Here is a 14,996-nt window from a genome sequence, read left to right on the forward strand (position 1 = left end):
AAATATGTAAAGATTAGTTAAATATAAATTAGGTGCTTTGGGTTTCTATTCTGAAAGTAAATTGTATCAGAAGTAGCATCTTCCACATTGTGTCTATAGGTTCAGGAATACCTGTGTCCTAGAGGTGTCCGAGTCTTAATGTTTGCCACACTAGATAGTTGGATCAATGGGGTGGATGACTTGTTCAGTATGTCTGAAATCTGAACTGAAGAATTAGAAATTAGTCATCCTCATGAAAGTTTAGGTAACTTTGCCCCCACTTGATTATAGTTGAGTAGGGGGAATAGGCTGCATTTTCTTTAATACACAGAAACTTAGTAGCTGTTTCTGCTAAAACCCTGTTTGCAACATATGCTTTTGAATGGCAAAAGTAAGAGCTCTTGTGCTCATCTCCAGGTGATCAGACCACCTTGTGTTAACATGAAGCTGCAATGTATTGCTTATCACTTTCAGCATAAGGTAAACTGAGTATTACATGAGGAATGAATACTGTTTTCACTGAGTGAAAGTCTGTTTTGCAAATCTAGTTTAAGGTAATTGGTGGAAACTCTGTTTGATAGACTTAAAATTAGGCCCTTCAAGAGGCTCTGCAGGGAGCAGTCTCCCTAGCACAAGGAAAGGACCGAATGATCTAAATAGGGCTGTCTTCCTTTTAGGACTTCTGTGATTCCATGTTTCACTTTACATATATATATTTTAGTCTCTTGTCATCTTTTAGCAAGCTAAGTTTCATTACACCAAACCCTTTTTACTCTGTCAGAAGGCTTAAAAAACTACAATAGACTTCTCTGCTAAGGAAATGTTGATAATCACTTTTATGTTTTCAGGAATATGTTGTGGTGAGGATAATCATTAATGCTAATTAATAGTTCATAGAAAAAAAAACTCAGTTGATCCAGTTTTCACTATAGATCCTTTTAAAAAAGAATTATGAATATGAAAAATACTAAATTTTAAAAATGGTACAACTAACATAAGTATGCTTGCTAGGTAATTCTTAAGCATGTGCAGCACTTCCAGTGTTGAATCGGGTACTAGACTATACTGTGTATTTTATGCAAGCATTTGACTAACTGCATCTCTTCCCTGCAAGTTACACTTTGGAGAACACTGAAAATTGAGTGTTTAAATGCCAGTCCTTTGACTACAGCAGACACTTTTCTATGGATGCCAAATCCAGATGAAACTATTAGGGACCTAACAAATATTACTGAATAGCGAAGAAGCTTATTTCTTTTTTTGTTTTGCCTTATGTGGAGTGGCTGACTTAAATGTCTTTAAAATGATTTGAGAGTATGGGTATGAGACATTTTATTAATCATTAACTTGATATTTTTGTTTGTTTATAAGTGTCTCATTCTTAAGTAATTCTCCATGGCATTCTGGGATTTACTCTGATAAACTGAAAAAAAAAATCTGAAAACTTTTTTGTTGTTCCTATTACTTCTAACAGTGGTGGAGTAGGGAATTTAGTCTTTCACTTGCACAAAACAGCCTTAAAAATTCTGGCCTAAATTTGTATACATACCATGTATACACAATCAGGCAATAATGATGTTAAGAGAAATTAGAGGTCATAGGAAGTATTGGAAATTATAACTTCTAGTCCATATGGCCTCCCTAAAATGACTTAGTAAACTAAAAATAGCTTTCTTCATGCTAAATAATATCTGGTAGCAGCAATGAAGATCAAAAAAAAAAAGTTTTGGAGGGGCAGCTGAAAATAAAGGCAAGGAAACCAGAGAGAAGGAATTAAAATTTGTGGTATTGTCTATTACATAATATACCTCATATTGCATTTTCTTTGAACCGATTTGTGATTGTGTCCTAGAAAATTTCTTCTAAAAGTTTAGATGTAGTGAATGTTTTGGGCTAGCAGTGAGGAACCATGCCTACCCTCAAAGCAAGCATGCTGTTGGTAGAAGTAGCACTGGCCTGCATGATGGTCACGCTTGCAGTGCTTGTTGAAAAGTCTTTCATGCCTTCCTCACAGTCCTGTTCCAGAGCGTGTGGATAAGGGGTGTACCTAATGAGAAGACTTGCTTGAGTTGATGAACTGAAATAATGTTGATGTTTGAAAACATTGTGATGATTTGGCTGTTCGCCCCCCCACACCCCTACCACCCTGGCTGTTTGCATGTGCAGCTGTTTTTATAGGCTGCTTGATTTTGTATTTTTAGTTAGCTTTGTAATTAGAACACATCTAGGAAAGCTTACAATATTGAGCATAATATTTGGGTGAATGGGCTTATTGATTGATTCTTCTGATATACACACACACACGTGTGTGTGTGTGTGTATTCCGAAGGTTAAAGCTCTTTAACAGAATACTAACACTTTAAGCTCTGGCTTTTTTTTCCTGTACTACAGTCTCATGTGATTAGATTTTTGAACTACTCACTGTTTTTGTAAACTGTATCTATGAAGTTACGAGCAGCCGGTGTAATATATAAGRAATTCCCTAGCAATGTTGCATGTGTAATAGCATGAAATGAAACCTGAGTTATTCTGTAGTGCTTAACCAAATGTATACATGCACACATGCTTTTAAAAATGTATTTTAATATAGGAAATTCTGTTAAATTGTAGGTAGCCATGCAATCATTATGCTGAACAGGCTGAAACTGATACACTATGATGTTCCTACATGGAGCCTTCTGTTGCAAAATGAGCACAAACTGAACTTTCTATCAGCTCCAATTTATTTCAACTTTTGTTTATTTCTTAGGTTACCAGTACTCTGCTTCAGAGTTTTATAGAAATGCCTGCAACTTAGGTGTCCTAATAAGAATACCACCATACCTGTTGCTGTGTGTTCACTCCCCTTTTGAACACTTGCTTTCTCCTGCACAGGTCTCTGTTGCTTGGCATCCCTTAGGGGTTCAGCACTGACTCTCCCTTATCTTCTGTCCTACTCTAGACCCCAGTGTCTTGTTTCTGCTTTCACAGGAATGAAAAGCATCATCCAGTCATTCAGGACAAGTACTGATACAGCTAAAAATCTAGCCTCTTCTCAAAGGTCAACCTTTTAGGCATGCAGCATTTCTCTCTGTGGACGTGGTAATTGAAATGTAAGCAAAATACATGTGGTGACAGATTCCAGAGACTTTGCTCTTCATGAGCTTCTCTCCATCTATTCTCTCCATCTATTGCGCTGCTTATGCTATCCTGATACAATTCCTGAAGAATGTTCCAAGTTCTTTAAGGTTTCTGCTCTTATTTCAGACAGGTGTCAGTGCAGTTCTCTGGTACTTCTATATCTTGCTGCGGCTGACTTTTGTATCCTGTTGTACATGTCTTTCTGAATATCTTAGTCTTTGATTAGCTTAGATCCTTAGTTAACAGCTGGTCTCTATTCTGCTGTAAGGAAAAGCTAATTTCTTCTACTCTTAGCTCTCTACAAAATGATCAGAAAAAACTAGTTCTTGTTATACCGAACTGATTACACCCACCTTAAGGTGCTTCTATATGGCTGAGTAACATCAGGGTATAATAAAATCTGCTCTCACAAGTCTAAAAGTACTTGGTGCTTCTGGAAAATGGATTCCATGCATACAAGACATCCAGTATGCTACTTCTCTAAACTCTGAAAGTCCCAAATTGGGCATATTCCCAAAATGGATGGCTCTCCCCTTCTATTGAAAAAGTTCGCAGAGCTATTTGCAGCCACTATATACTCTTAAATTCTTCGTATCTGCCCTGTCGATCTACAGATACAGTACTCAAAAGCAGGAGTTTTTCAGGTCTTGCTTTCATCTCTCAGCTTCTTCCAATTTATTGAAAGTTTACAAATTCTATTACCATTTCTAGCGAGTAGATACTGGGCTAGAGTGAGTCTTTCCACTGCAGTGCTATTGGAAAGATGAGGTCTTTATTTGTGGATGTAGTTAAATCCTTACTTTTTCTTAACCAAGTGTTTCCTTCCAGTATGCTGAAGGGTGGAAAGCTATTTTGCTTTTCCTTCTGCTACTGTTTTGCTTTTATCTCTGGCCATCCTGAAACCAAAGACCAAGGAAGCTTCTTTTATGTTTCTGCAAGCAGTTGCTTTATACCGTATCACTGTGGTGACAGTATTCATATCGGGCTCTGAATGTAAACGGATGAGCTGATTCAGTTCTCGTTAGCGTTTTTAATGTACTTTTCCTGAGCTTGAAATAACCACTCCCAGTGGTTACTTACAAGGTGGATCTCATGATCAATCACAAACCTCTTTATTTTGAAGTTGGCTGGATTTGTTTCAACATACCCAGCATAAATGCAAGCTGGTCTAGCTGACTGCTTTGAAACAGGCAGTGCAAGTACAAACATTATTTGGTTAGGAGTAGTGGTCTTCTAGTTTTCCTGTTTCCCAGCAAGGTTTTTTATGACAGATCCCCATTAAGACTGAGGTTGTTGCATGTTTTTGTTAGGTGAACTAAGCTGCTTCTCTTGACCACCAGCCAAGAGTCTTTTTGCATTTGCATCTACATATACCAGGCTACTCCTCTGGGGCTGGGGAGTGGGGTGGGGGGAAAAACCTTCTTCTGTGTGTGAAAACTTAATTTCTTTATCATTTAGCCTGTCAACCAAGATTTCAGTTCAGGGGGGCTGATACTTTGAATTATTTGCAAGTCTCTTGAAGTTTAGCTTTTAGCCACTTTCCCATTCTCCTGTAGTCCTCATTTAGGATGCAGCTCACTGTAGTTTCGAACTTTATTATTGTAACTTGATTCTTCTTGGGGCTCCAGGTGTATGGCACCATTTTGTGCCTGAGTGTTTTTCAGTAGCAAAGGTTGCCCTAGGTTACTTAATCACTTAGATTAGTGTTTCTTTTGCATAGCGAGAGACTAGATAAGTTTTCTGAAAGTCGGACCTCTGTCTGGCCTTTGGATTTAATTAAACATAGATGCGGCTTTTCTTTCACTTAGTAAGGTTGCAACTAGCCATTTTATAGATGAGAAATCGGGTAAATGTTTTGTCTGTTCACCTGTTGCTCAGGATGCTGCTGGTGCCACCGAGTTACCCTTTCTCTGACCTTCTGTCTTCAGTTCTCTGCTGCCTCAGTCCTGCGAGCTTCATTTCTGCCTGCTTGCTGTGACTCGTGGTTGCTAGTGCCATCAGTCTTTCTTCCTTGGGTAGTGCTCCCCCTGCTTACCACTGCAGTATCTTTGACCTCTGATCTTACTACCTAGAAACTAACTTCATATTGCACCTAGAGGTACTGCTTCCATCATAAGGTAAACTGGGGATCTCCTCTGGGCCTCTTAGACTGAAATCTACTCTTTAACAGTCTTCATTCTTGCAGTTACCATGCCTTTGAGTAAACAGTAATGTCACATCTGCATAAGAGTAGATATTATTTTTCTATGAAATATTGATGACTTAAATCATGTATTCTTACATGATTTTCCTTTTAATGAACATCCTGAACTTGCCAATTTGCTTTCCAATTTTAAAATATCAAACAGTCTAATCAAACTTTTGTTTGCTAGAACTTCCATGGACTTTAGGCAGAATAAAAATTAGAAACATGATTTTTAGGAAGAGTATTAGTATCTGGACACAGCGTAATGCATCACTACTTTCTAAAGAGTAAGTGTATTTGAATTGTTTATCGTAGTGGGGACCCCTTAGAAGGAAAATGGGAGATATATGTGGCTCTTGTATTTGCCATCTCCTTTCCACCTTCCCTAAGCTTGTGAAATTTGTTAGGGGTAAGATTTTTAAAAGCAGAAAGGGGCAGGTTCAGCTTCTTGAAAAATCTAGAAGATGCCTCCAGGAAGTCTGACATAGGGAATTGAAAAGGCTTGAAGATGAACAGAAGAAAATTTTAACGTCTGTCTGGGTGTCCTCTGGCTCAGAATTGTGAAGTAATGAAAATAAGTTGCTACTTTAGAGATAGCAACCAATTATCAATGCACTATCAATTCATAGTGACAGGGATGGAAAAGAAAATATAATTGTGAGGTATGACTGAGGAAGAAATAGTGAATCAAAAACTTACTATTATATGGAGCAATTGGTATGAATCTGGATACACTGATTTGAAATTTGGTCAGTTCAGCTTGTGGCAGGTTCAAAAGCAAAGTGGAACTGGTAACTGTGGGGTGCTGTTAGTGCTGAAAGTTTGAAAAGGTTTGAAGTAATTATACAAAAATCATAAGAAGGATCTGTTAAAGGCCATCGGATAGACACCTCTAGCTCAGGAAACTTCCGAGTAACAAACTGTTGGAGCTTGGGATAATAAATTAAGGAAATATTGCTATGCACTTTCCTTATTCTCTTATACTCTTTCTCTCGGTATTTGCCACAGAAAACTGAATATTTGCTTAGACAGACCTTTGGACTGACCTAGAATGACTGCTTAAGTGTCTTTGTATATTTTGAGTAGTGGTACCCTAACGATGTTAGAGACACTATTAGGAGTCCTCTTGCTGAGGATACCTAACATAGTGTTTTCTCTGAGTGATTATCCATAAAAATGTTTGTATTTCTGGTGGCGTATATATGAAGAGCTTGTGATTAAAAAGCACACTTTTTCTGCAGTCCTATCTTGTGTAGGAATGCACAGAATGGAACATGCCTCTGGAGGACAGTTCTTTACCACTTGTGCAAAAAGTGGCACTTTTTCTAGTTTTGTTATCTCCTCTTCTAATGTGTATCTTGTATTCTGCCTTATTTGTTTGCATTACAGCTGTTTTTCTCTGGGTACTGGCCTGGGTGATGCCTCTGGTGCAGTCTGACTGTGTTCTTGGGTTACTATCTGCATCTTTTAAAGAAACTTTCTCAGTATCTTCTACAGAAGTGTTTTGCCTTTTTGTCTTGTACAACATCTATATCATCCTCTGATCCAAATAACAGATGCTTGCTTTGTCTGAGGAAGATGCACATGTCCAAGAAGTACTTTCCATAAGTCCTTTGCCTAGAGTATGCTGTACTGCCAGTTTCCTATCTAGGAGTATCACTAGCTGATGAAACTTGCAGGTTCATTTTGGGCTTTGGTACCAAGTAGAGAAAAGACTTGTAATGATCCAGAAGAGGATCATCTTAACTTTGGTCCTTCAGGGCTGTGCTTGTTTCAAACCTTGCTTATTTTAGTGTTGTCTCTAACATTCTTCTCTGCTGGTTCCTTGGTCCTTGGCTCCTAGCTTAGGACTCTTAGATTTGGTCGGCAAAGTCTCTGAAATGTGACATTAGTATAAGGCTTCATATTGTTAGGAATGCAAGTGACATTTTGGCTGGTTGTGCTAGTTTGACTGTTTAAAGGTCTATTTTGATATCTGCTAAAGAGATTGGCCCCACAAGCCTAGTCTGCTATTTGATATCTCAGTGGTGAGAGCTGGGCCCTCTCCTTGTTGCTAGCCTGCTCTGTGGAATCAGTCTGCTGTGGTCACCTCTGCAATGATCTTGTTGTTAGAGCCCTTCATCTGGTTGATGCATTCTTTGAAATGCAGGTGTAGCTGTTTCCAAGAACACAGTGGGAACAGCCCATCATACTTCCAGCAAAACAGGAGGTTGGATTCAGATCACTCCCTCTTTTATAGGCTCCTCTAAAGTCTAAGTGTTATAAATGAAGACAGTAAATGATAGGCATACAGAAATGATTCCCGGGAATCATGATAGAAGGTGGATTTGCATCTCTTGATCCTGGATGCACTTCTTCTCATAGGGTCTCTCCTCAATATCATCTCTACTCAGACCCTGCTTCATCACTATTCTGACTGTTAGTTCATTCAGCCTTCTCACAGCTGCAAAGATGTTTTGTAAGGGCTTTGCTTGCGGACGACAGCTTATTTCCCCAATGGAAGAATGTTTAGATGACTTGTGAAGGAAATTGCGGAAGATCATGTCATCTCTTATTAGAYCAACAAACTCCTGTTGCACTAAGTTGTTCTCTTGCTAAATTACTAGGAATCTTGGCTAAGGTGAGTACAGGCCCTGTAAATTAGCTGGTCAAGTGGAAATTTAGGTTGAATTTACTTGTAGGGCCAGTACTGATTTTACCTGAGACTTTTAGAAATGGAGCAAGGAGATAATGACCAGTGCGTTGGTGTGTCGGAGTTCGCAAATGTTAAGGAAGCCTGCTGAACTTTTTCCAACTTTGAGACCTAGTGGGTAGGTGATGACTGCTGCAGAGCTATTGATAACATGGTGGTGCAATATTCAACCCCCTGCTAAGAAGCATTTGAAGTACCAGTTCCAATTACAGATCATCAGATTCACTTGTCAAGAGTATATCGTCAAGAACACTGGACACACTGGCGGATAAGAATATCAGCTATTTCAAATCTTCTAGTTTTTGACTGCAAAAGTTGGTTTGATATCCTTCCTTCACTGCCTGCGACTCCAGAGTACCTTAAGGTCTTCAAGCTGAAAGCTCTAGTAAGAAGTTTCAGGTTTTCTGTTCTTGGACAGGGCAGAGTCTAGTCACTGCTAGATATCCTGGCTTAGGAAAAAGCCTGCCTGCTTCTCTATTCCACTGCATCCCATAGTCTTTTTGGCAGAGAAAGGGATGTGCACTACTGTTTTCTAGGCTGTTTGAGAGCATCATGATCCTTCTTGGGACCAAGGGAGTTCCCTTTGCCATTGCTCATGCAGGGCAGAACAGCCCTTGTGCCCTGGGTACTAGCAGGGACTTAGACAGAAGGGACTCAGTGCTATTTGCTTGCATTGTCACTTACATCTGATAAAATGGCTCTGTGTTATCTTCTCATCTTTCCCCTGATGACATGGTCATCCCTCCTACTGCAGGCTCTGGGACAGAGTATGGGCTACTCAGAGCTGTGTAATACCTAAACACTGGCAGGAAATGTGGAGGTAGAGCTTGTTCAGTGCATGGTATCCTGCCGGGCAAGAAAGTCTTGAGTGTTTGAAGTGAGCAATCGCACAGAGTACATCTGCTGGCCATATGGTAGACAGTCTCTTACTTCTTATATTTTGTATCTATTATACTACCTGCTCTCAGTCCACAGAGGTGCTGCATGTTTTGATAGGTGTATTGTTTAACTAGTTTAAATGTAATGGCTCTTAGCTGGCTTTCTGAAGGCTCAAAGATGGGTCTTATACCATAAATGGTGTGAGGACTTCAGATTATCTATATATAGAATTAGGTCTTAAGATTTTTTTTTCTTGCCTCTTTCTGTATCTTTATAATGATTTAGAAAGTCTTAGATAAATTTGCAACGATCCTAATGAAGAGTATTGTGTTTAAAGGGGCCGGTAAAAACTGAGCAATTTGGAGGAGGGGAGGAATCCTGTAAAAAAAAAAAAAAAAAAATGGATTTCATAAAGCATCTGAATATCAGTGGAGGCAGCTGCAGATACTGTAAAACAGTTGCAAATGGCATCAGTGCAGAAATGTTCTACTTTGTTGTTTTTGCCCTCCCAGTTCACTTGTACGTATTTGATATAATGTTGCCTTAAATTTGATGTCCTGTAAGAATTCAAATGTGTATGTTAAATATTAGAACAGCTGTGTTCAAAAATAGAATCTTTCTACTTCCCTCACCACCACCCCCCTCAAAAAAAATGTTGAACTTGATTTTGTTCTGACGCGATCACAAGACCGCTGCTGCAGTAGGGGCTTAATGCTATTTACGTCGTCATTTGACATAGCAACATCTCTCAGGGGATTTTTAAACAATGCAGCTGTTCATGAGAGATGAGGAGGTTGAGGGTGGGGAGAGGGAAAGGAGGAGAAATAATTTCATCTGCCATTAGGGATGCTGGGGGGGGGAGGGGGGGCAAGGCAGCCAGCAAACCAGGGAGTTGAAGAGATTCATGTTTCTGCATGAATGGATGACAGAATCATGGGAGTCGCTACTTTTCCTTGAATGGAAAAGAGCATCATGGGAATCTGGCTGCTTCTAATCTTTTTGTGAATGATTCTTTTCCTTTAAATTGACACTACTTTTATGAATGGCCGTGGGGGTAAAATGCTGTAAAATCATTCTTGAGATGTATACGGCTTCCTTAAGGAACACCAAGGTAGCAGTTAGGTGCAACAAAACTCTGAAATACCTTCAGTGTTAACCTACTGCTTCATTCTTCGGAAGTCTGGGAAGACACTGTACTTATTTAAAATAAATGTAATTAATCTAGCTTGATGGAAACAGAATTATGCTTCATATGAGGTATTCTTAATACTTGCTTGACTTTTTCATTTCAAAATTTATTTGCCTATATGTATTTTTCCCGACCTGTTAAGGATGGTGATGACAACATATTTGAGTGGTTTTGGAACTATTAAACTTGCAGCTCTGCTATTCCTGCTCACCCATATGTTCCCTTTGTTCTTTATGCTCAGGATATTCAAAATATAAGGACGTGCTTTTGTTGGTCTGGAGCAACTCATTTGTCATTTTCCTTAAGCTGGAGAAAAAGTTCTTGTCAAGTTGTACTTGGACACTGTGTACATGTGTGTAACTTGTTTTCTTGCCATCTTCATGGTCCCTTATGAACAAAATAGGCTGAATCATTTGAGAATTTGTATGTTCTCAACAGAAGTAGCTTAATGTTGCAAACTTTGTGTGGTTTCATATAAAAATTTAAGGATTAATGTTGCAGAAATAAAAATGTTACTGCATAGTGTTATCTACTTAATACTGTTTTTTAAACCATATCAGCAGACATATCCTTAACATTTGAATAGCAATTCAACTATTTCAAACTTTTTTTTTCCCCTAGAGGAGAAGTACAAAGTGGAAACAAAAGTTATTGTGGCAGACTTTGGAGAAAGAGAAGATATTTACGGTAGAATCAAAGCGGGACTGGAAGGCCTGGAGATTGGTGTTTTAGGTTTGTATCGGATCTCTCAATCTTTTATGCTGAGGTTTTGTCTTGACATGCCAACTAACTTTTTCCCATATTGAAATTTATTGAAACCAACTCATGAAAGCTAGTAGTTTGCCTGACTAAAAGGAGCTGTGATGCCTGTTGAATGTTTTTGATGTGTTCTGGGCTTGTTAAAAGCTCCTTTTTGCTCATGACTGCATGCGCAGTTACCTGACCTAATGTCATCATAGAATCCAAGCAAGCTCCAGATACTTAGTTTCAGCTTAGCAGTAGAGCCCTGTGGGAGAGCTGCTAACTCTTAATTATACAGCTGTTGAAGTTTAATCATTAGGATATAGGACCAAGTCACTGATTCTTGCTTCAGAAGTTTTTAGTTTAATGTGTTCTGTTCATGTTGGTAAACTCTGTTCTTTTACTACTAGTAGCACAATAAGTCTGAGTAGGGTTTATGAAACTGCAGAAGGTTAGGGCTTTTTTGTGGTAGTCCTTGAAAAGGCAAGGTGATCTAGCTAGTTACTTCACAGAATGTAGAATTGAAATGATATTTAAGAACTTGCTTAGCATAAGTTAGGTACACTAGACATAGCAGAAGTTTATCTGAGTCTTACCTAAACAGCAGAGTAAAGGCAGTTTCTTATCAGTTTGCAGGTTCTTTCCTTAGAAGCACATATTGCTATGCATATCCTTTATTTCTACAGTTTCTTAATGTAGGGGTGAGAACCTGTGATGATGAACATAAGATTTGAGATTTTATAAAGACTTACGGTTCAGATGTGTACAGGTATGTCATCTGGTCAAGTCCTTGCTCCAGACAACTCATGTTACTAATTGGGACTGGAACTGTTTTTAAAAAGCATATTTGGAAGAGGAAAAAAAAGCTATTATAAATTATTAGTGTGGTAAATCCTTGATAGTATATCAGTTTTGTTGCTATTATGTGGCTATTGTTATACTGTGCCTACAGATAATGTCCAGGAAGATAGTATGTACAAAAATTCAATTTAAAAATAACTTGGTTGGAGGATAAAGCCCAGAATGTTCCCTAATACTTTTTGACAGACTTTGGTACATGCAACTCATGGTGTCCAGTATTTAATTGCTAAAAAAATTCAAATCCACCTAAAAGAGGAGTAACTGCAAATGCATCTCCACAGTGTGTTCTGGGTAAAGAATACTAATGACAAAGCTGTGGATGTCTTGTTTTACTCATCTCTGAAGGAAATAAGTTCCAAAGAAACTTTAAAGATTAGAATTAATGTTTGTTCTAATCTGTCCTGTCAAAATCAACTCAAAGGTAAGACTCAAAGTTGTCTGTTACATAGCAGTTACTACAGAATAATGCATCACTCAAATGCTAGCAATCTTTTTACTGAGGTGCATGTCCAAACTGAAAGCTGTTTTTATTAGACTATGATAAGGCTATAGTGAATGTATGGAATCATGCAATTCTGACTTTTATAGTCTTGCTCAAAGTGGATACTAGAGCAGTGAATTGGTTTGAAACTTTGTCTAAGCTTACTGTAGGAAAACAAGCACATTCCTCAAACAGAGCCTTTTATTTGCATGAGCACCTTGACTAAAAACATAGTAAAAATAGTAACTAAATGTTCTGGAGTGGTGTATTCTCTTGCTGAGTTCCTTCACTTTTTCTTGTAGCCATTGCCAATGCAAGTTTACAGAATCTTTTTTTTAATTAATCAGAATGTTTGTTGGCAATTTTAGTAGATCTTGTGCTTGAGATCATCAGTGTACCTGAGACTGGTTTTTCTCCCCAGCTGTAACTATTACTGAAACAGTTTCATTTCTCGACACAGAGTATGGCTACTCTAGAAAGACGTTATCGTAACTTTTTTTTTATGGCAATTAATTTCATGTTTTAGTGCCTTATATTTTAAATTCTGCAACATTCGTTGCAACCCAGAATATAGCTTTTGCTAATCTGTGTTTTGCACTTTTACATGAGAAAATCTGGGTTGAAATGAGAACATCACCACACTGGATAAGTACTTAGGTTACTGTGTGTTTTATTCCTTTGGTCTCACCTAGAACGATAGAGAATTTTTGGTAGCATAGTTGCTTATGATCTATACTAATTATCATTTAACCTTGTATTTGGACACGAGTCTTTACATGTACTGCACAAGACTGAACTTCTGATTAGTTAGATTCTGTGCAACTATATAAATTACTTACAAATTGAAATCCTTGTAAACTTCTTATTTGGAAGCTTCTTCTCACCCACATATGAAGGCTAAAAGAGTTTGCATAATGTTTTGCTGTGTGTTCAAAACAGCATCTGTCAGTGACTTCGAACATGTGCTAGCTACAGCAATATGTTAAACAGGCAGAGGTGGGAAATCTTTCTCTTGCTGTTCTTAAATCACTGATTCTCAGAAGAAATTTAATCTGGACACTATCTTAAATCTGGTGTTATCCAGACCTTTCCAGGTAAAATACACCTGTACAGACTGAAAACTATACATATGTGTATTTGTTTTCAGTTCAGAATGGGAACAAAATGTGATCTGGTAGAAAATGATTGCTGAAACTGGAAGGGTACGTATCTGGCATCCAGTTTCTAGAAAGAAGTGTAAGTTTTGTGTTAGAATCTCTGTAGCATGAGTCATGAAATATGCTGAATTTGGAGCGAATCACCCAGGATTGTCCCCAGACTGTCACAGTTCATAGCCAAAATCCTTTCCAGAGAGGAGGACTGGAAAACTCTTTCATTTAGGATGAAAAGTAGGAAATTTTCTTTTGGCTTACTCTTGAAATAGCAAGATTAGAACTTTCTCCTTTTTACTTTTATCTCTTTCCAAGTATACTAAATGTCTGCTGTGAGTTTGCCAACTCCCTGTTCTCATCAATTCYTGATATTTTTAAAGATTATTTAAAAGTTAAAATTTAAAACATGCAACTAGGGGTTTCTGTAAATAGACGAAGAGATCTTGACTAAAAGAGCTGTCACTTGAGACAATCTCTGAACAAAGTTTGTGAACTTCTGCCAGGACTCTTCTGTAGGTTTCCTGCACATGTTGAATGTCTATTGATACTTAAATATCTTTCAGGTTGAATGTTAAAATGATAGTTTTTGGCAGAGGTGTAGAGGCTATTTAAAAAAACAAAATGCACCATGTTTCTTGGTGCATTTGTTTCTTATCCCCTTCCCCATGTACACTCCTGCCCTAGAGTTGAACAGTGTTGTTCAGCATGTATATAGATAGCACTTTAGGATTCTCTGGGGTACAAGACACTATATAAATGTAAAATGTTGCCACAGCAACCAAATGTCACAAGATTCACTTGCGTAAGATGAACAACAGATACTTAGGAAACAGAGATCCCATTTGCTTATTTTCTTTTTTCTTTTTTTTTCCTGTCTCCATATCAGTATGTTTTATTAAGTTTGAAGAAACAGAGTACAGAGCAGCATTGTTTCCTAATGCTATTAGAAGTTTTCCACTACTTGTGTTGAGATTAGATGATGAATATTTGTTTCACGTCTGAGAGCAAAACCTTGCTGGTCTAAAGTGTTGCACTGAAAAAATTAGGTTTAAGCAATTAATACATTCTCTGTTAATTCTAAATGCTGCCAATGGGAAGAGATCTCACAGATCTGAAGAGTGTGGGGGGGGGGTGACTGGGAGAACAGTTTGCTATGGTGAATCTCTATATAATGAGTCTTTGAATACACAGTGAAGGCAAAACAGAAACCATTTTGAAAGGCAGATAATCTGTCAAAAACGCAGGCTGCTTAATGTACGAAGATTGTCATTAATGTGATTTCTCCTACACTCCTAGTCGTGCCTTACCCCTGCCACCCCAAGCTACTCAAGCTCTTTGGGGAAGCGCCTTCTCTGCGCAGCAGCGGCGCGTTGGCTGTTGCTGCCATCTACCGTCCTGCGCGGGGCTCGACTCCCCTCTCCGGGGTGGCGAGGATTTGGCCATTTCAGCATATTTCCTTTCAAGGCTCTCTTGAGCAAAAAGCAACAGGCATATTGCTTTTTGCAGTAATTGAAGACTGAAGAGGGTCATGTCAAGTGTCCCTAAGCAACTGTTAGTCTGCAGGCCTTGGAATACATGGAGAAGGAAATAAATATCCCAAAAAAGTATTGAGGAAACTTACTGGGATATTTTCTGCTTTGCTTGTTTTTTTTGAAAGGACATTTAAAAGCTTTCACATAATATCTTGCCAGGTACTGGAAGCTTTTCTTTGGCTTGAA

The 14,996-nt window shown here is 38.3% G+C and overlaps 1 protein-coding gene across 1 annotated transcript in view; it reads left to right on the forward strand.

Annotated features, from left to right (window-relative positions):
- The window catches only part of HSD17B12 (hydroxysteroid 17-beta dehydrogenase 12), a 56,387-nt gene that overhangs the window by 9,490 nt on the left and 31,901 nt on the right, over window positions 1-14,996 (forward strand). The window contains exon 3 of the mRNA XM_026091832.1: window positions 10,666-10,776. Coding sequence (XP_025947617.1) covers window positions 10,666-10,776 — 111 coding nt within the window. The remainder of the gene's footprint in view (window positions 1-10,665; window positions 10,777-14,996) is intronic.

Source organism: Apteryx rowi, unplaced genomic scaffold, assembly GCF_003343035.1.
Source record: "Apteryx rowi isolate R43461 unplaced genomic scaffold, aptRow1 scaffold_122, whole genome shotgun sequence".
In the NCBI taxonomy this organism is placed as follows: Eukaryota; Metazoa; Chordata; class Aves; order Apterygiformes; family Apterygidae; genus Apteryx; species Apteryx rowi.